Here is a 3394-nt window from a genome sequence, read left to right as displayed (position 1 = left end):
TCTACAATTTATATTAATTTATATTATGTTATATCCATTATGAAAATATTTTAGAACCGTTTTTATCAAATTTATATATAAATAATGACCAACTTTTAATAGTTATTGTTTGTGCAATACATTTAATTTTTTATTTCTTTTAAAAACCTGTACGGCCCCAATCTGTTCTCAAGAAATTCAAGTCAATGAAACTGTAGTCTTTGAGGTATGCTTTCACCTATTTGTAATAATAAGGATCTGTGAGGGCGTCAGGTGAGGATGCGCGGTAGTTATTGATTGTTACATCTTACCTTTACATGTTATCTCATTGTTAAGGATTTACTGTTATTGTTAATGCATTTTTATTAGTTTTAATCAATTAAAATGATTTGTTAGCCTTCAAAAAGAATTTAAATATGTTTTTACCTAAATTTTTTGCGAAAATTATCTTTAAAATAAACAAATGATGAGTTTGAAGGTTAATTGTTGTTTGCCGGGTAATTGTGAATTCATTGTTTGAAAATACTTATCTTTCTCATAAAATTACATCTTAATTTTATAAATCGATTATAATTTCAGTAATACCACCACCATTAGCTCTATTTATCATCTTCATAGCTTCCTTATGTTGCATTAATTCTTATGATGGATCATTTGTATTTGATGATTCTCCGGCAATTTTGAACAATGCTGATATCTCCTCTACACCTTTGTTAACAATCTTTAAAAATGATTTTTGGGGCAATAAACTTACACATAAACAAAGTCATAGGTCATACCGACCATTTACTGTTTTGACATTTAGGTACTGATTCATTTTATTTATGCAGTAAAAATTGATCATTTTATTAAATTAATTAATCGATTTTTTCTATAGATTACATTATTGGATCAGAGGGTATCTAAATTCGGTTGATTTTCATATAGTTAATTTAATATTACATTCGTTGGCCTGTATATTAGTTTATTATGTATTCAAAAAGTTGTTGGATAAAAATTCAAAACAATTGGCATTTTATGCAGCTCTATTATTCGCTGTACATCCTGTTCATTCTGAAGCAGTGAGTATTTTTTTATAACTTGATTAATATTTAAAATTTTTTCATAAAGCCAGATGATTGAAAAAAAATTTGATAGATTTCAGGAATTGTTGGTCGAGCTGATATACTTAGTGCAATATTTGTTTGGTTGTCAATTTTATTTTATGATTGTTGGATGAAAGAAAAAAATTATTGTATATTTGTTATAAATATCTTCATTTGTACATTGTGCATTGCTTCTGCAATGTTGTTCAAAGAAACAGGAATTACTGCTATTGTAAGCATAATAATTTAATTATTAAAATATAAAGTACATTAAGAATAATCCATTATTATATAAATAATTGCTCCAAAATTTCAGGGTATTTGTTTCGCCTACGACCTAATAATAATTAATAAGAAGAATGTCTATGATGGTTTTGAATTGTTAAAGTTTAATAAACACTGCAACATTTTAAAAAAAATGGTTAAATCTTCAAGTTTCTTACGATTTGTAATTCTTTCAATAGTTGGAATGCTACTACTTCTACTACGATTTAGTCTAATGGGATTTTCAACTCCAACATTTCAACCTGTTGACAATCCGGCATCTTTTATAGATAATATTTTTCTACGTCATGTAAATTATCAATATATTTATGCTTTAAATTTATGGTTGCTGATATGCCCAGAATGGTTATCATTCGATTGGTCTATGGGCTGTGTTCCTCTTATAACTGGCTGGGATCCAAGATTATTTGCAATAATTTTATTATGGATAGTTTTTGGATTTTTATTAATAAAATTTTTCTTAATGAAGCAAAAAGATGATGATGCAAAGTAACAAGAAATTTCTATAATAATTTTGATCACACAAAATTTTAATTAAATTATTAATTAATTTTTTTTTGTTTTAGATATATTGCAATAGGATTAAGCATGATGATAATACCATTTTTACCAGCAAGCAATCTATTTTTCAATGTTGGATTTGTCTTGGCTGAACGAACTTTATACCTTCCTTCAGCAGGATATTGCTTTGTTATTGTTGTTGGGTTAAAAAAATTATGTGAACGATTTTCAATAATAAAAATGCCTTTGATAATGTATTTTGTCTTAGTGATCACATGGTTTGCACGTTCTTGGATAAGAAGTGAACAATGGAAAAATGAACATTTATTATTTCGTTCTGCTTTATCTGTATGTCCTCTGAATGCTAAAGTACATTATAATGTTGCAAAAAATGCAGCAGATTTGGGGAATATAACTTTAGCTGAGGCAGAATATTTAGAAGCTTTGAGGTAATTATTTGTTATGTATTGTTTGTATTTGAAAAATATTCAATCTTTATATGGTATTTAAATTGACAGATTGAATCCAACATACGCTCAAGCAATGAACAATCTTGGAAACCTTTTGAAAGATCAAGGGAAATATAAAAAAGCTGAGAAATTGTTAAGACAAGCAGTTGAAATACAGTGAGATTCGAATTAATTTTACTATTCTTTCATATTTACCAGATACTTTATATCTGATGCATTAAAGTTTAGACAGGATTTCGCTGCAGCCTGGATGAATTTAGGAATTGTTTTGTCATCACTCAAGCAATATGAAGAATCAGAAAAATGTTATAAAACTTCTTTATCCTACAGGCGTCATTGTCCTGATTGTTACTTCAATTATGGCCTATTGGTAATTATTTTGTATTCTATATTTTGAAACGACCAATTATTTCTAATTTATTTCATAGTTCATGGAACGACAACAGTATTTAGAAGCCTTAAAAACATGGTCTAAAGCCATTGATCAAGAACAAAAACACCGTCGAGCTTGGATTAATTCTATACGGTTATTAGATGATATGGGTATTTATTTATTTGAAAATAACTAGACAATTAATCCTTTAAAAATTAAATGGAATATTGCTTTTTTGTTTAGGTATGTCAGAAAAAGCTTTGAAACAAGGAATGAAAGCAAAACAATTAATTCCCGATGATGCAATGATTCGTCTCAACATTGCAAATATTTTGGGTAAATCTGAACGTTATATTGAAGCGGAAAATGAATTCCAAACAGCTCTGATGTTAGATCCTTATAATCCTACAATTTACACCAATTTGGGAGTCTTGTATCATCGTTGGCACAAATTAGATAAAGCAAAAATAATGTATAACAAAGCTCTAGAGCTTGATCCGAATCATCAAAATGCAAAATTGAATATAAAAAAATTACAAAATTTATTAACAAAAAAACATTTATAGGTATTTTAAAATTAATATAATACTATTGATTAAAACTCACATGATGTGTAAATAAAATGATTTTTTATAAATGTCCACCTTACGACAATTAAAAAATTATATAAGTATTTGAAATACATATATACATATTTTTTA

At 27.1% G+C, this 3394-nt stretch overlaps 1 protein-coding gene across 1 annotated transcript; it reads left to right on the top strand.

Annotated features, from left to right (window-relative positions):
- Positions 1–338: 338 nt before the first annotated feature.
- Positions 339–3339, top strand: Tmtc4 (Transmembrane O-mannosyltransferase targeting cadherins 4). Its single transcript, XM_035086690.1, has 10 exons — positions 339–476; positions 559–784; positions 857–1040; positions 1117–1296; positions 1381–1838; positions 1916–2299; positions 2369–2476; positions 2549–2690; positions 2749–2863; positions 2937–3339. The coding sequence occupies exons 1-10, from the start codon at positions 443–445 to the stop codon at positions 3257–3259; spliced, it is 2154 nt and encodes a 717-aa protein (XP_034942581.1). The 5' UTR covers positions 339–442; the 3' UTR covers positions 3260–3339.
- The last annotated feature ends 55 nt before the right edge of the window (positions 3340–3394 follow it).

The sequence above is a fragment of the Chelonus insularis genome, unplaced genomic scaffold (genome assembly GCF_013357705.1).
Source record: "Chelonus insularis isolate UGA/USDA-ARS -01 unplaced genomic scaffold, ASM1335770v1 contig_403_pilon, whole genome shotgun sequence".
Taxonomy (NCBI): domain Eukaryota; kingdom Metazoa; phylum Arthropoda; class Insecta; order Hymenoptera; family Braconidae; genus Chelonus; species Chelonus insularis.
This window is presented reverse-complemented; position numbering and strand designations above follow the sequence as displayed.

What these genes read in the sequence shown, in the direction of transcription:
- Tmtc4 (XM_035086690.1), top strand. Translation starts at nt 443, where the DNA reads ATGATGAGTTTGAAGGTTAATTGTTGTTTGCCGG. An exon ending in AAACAGGAATTACTGCTATT is followed by an intron (nt 1,297 to 1,380) that starts GTAAGCATAATA and finishes CCAAAATTTCAG; the next exon opens with GGTATTTGTTTCGCCTACGA. An exon ending in ACGGTTATTAGATGATATGG is followed by an intron (nt 2,864 to 2,936) that starts GTATTTATTTAT and finishes TTTTTTGTTTAG; the next exon opens with GTATGTCAGAAAAAGCTTTG.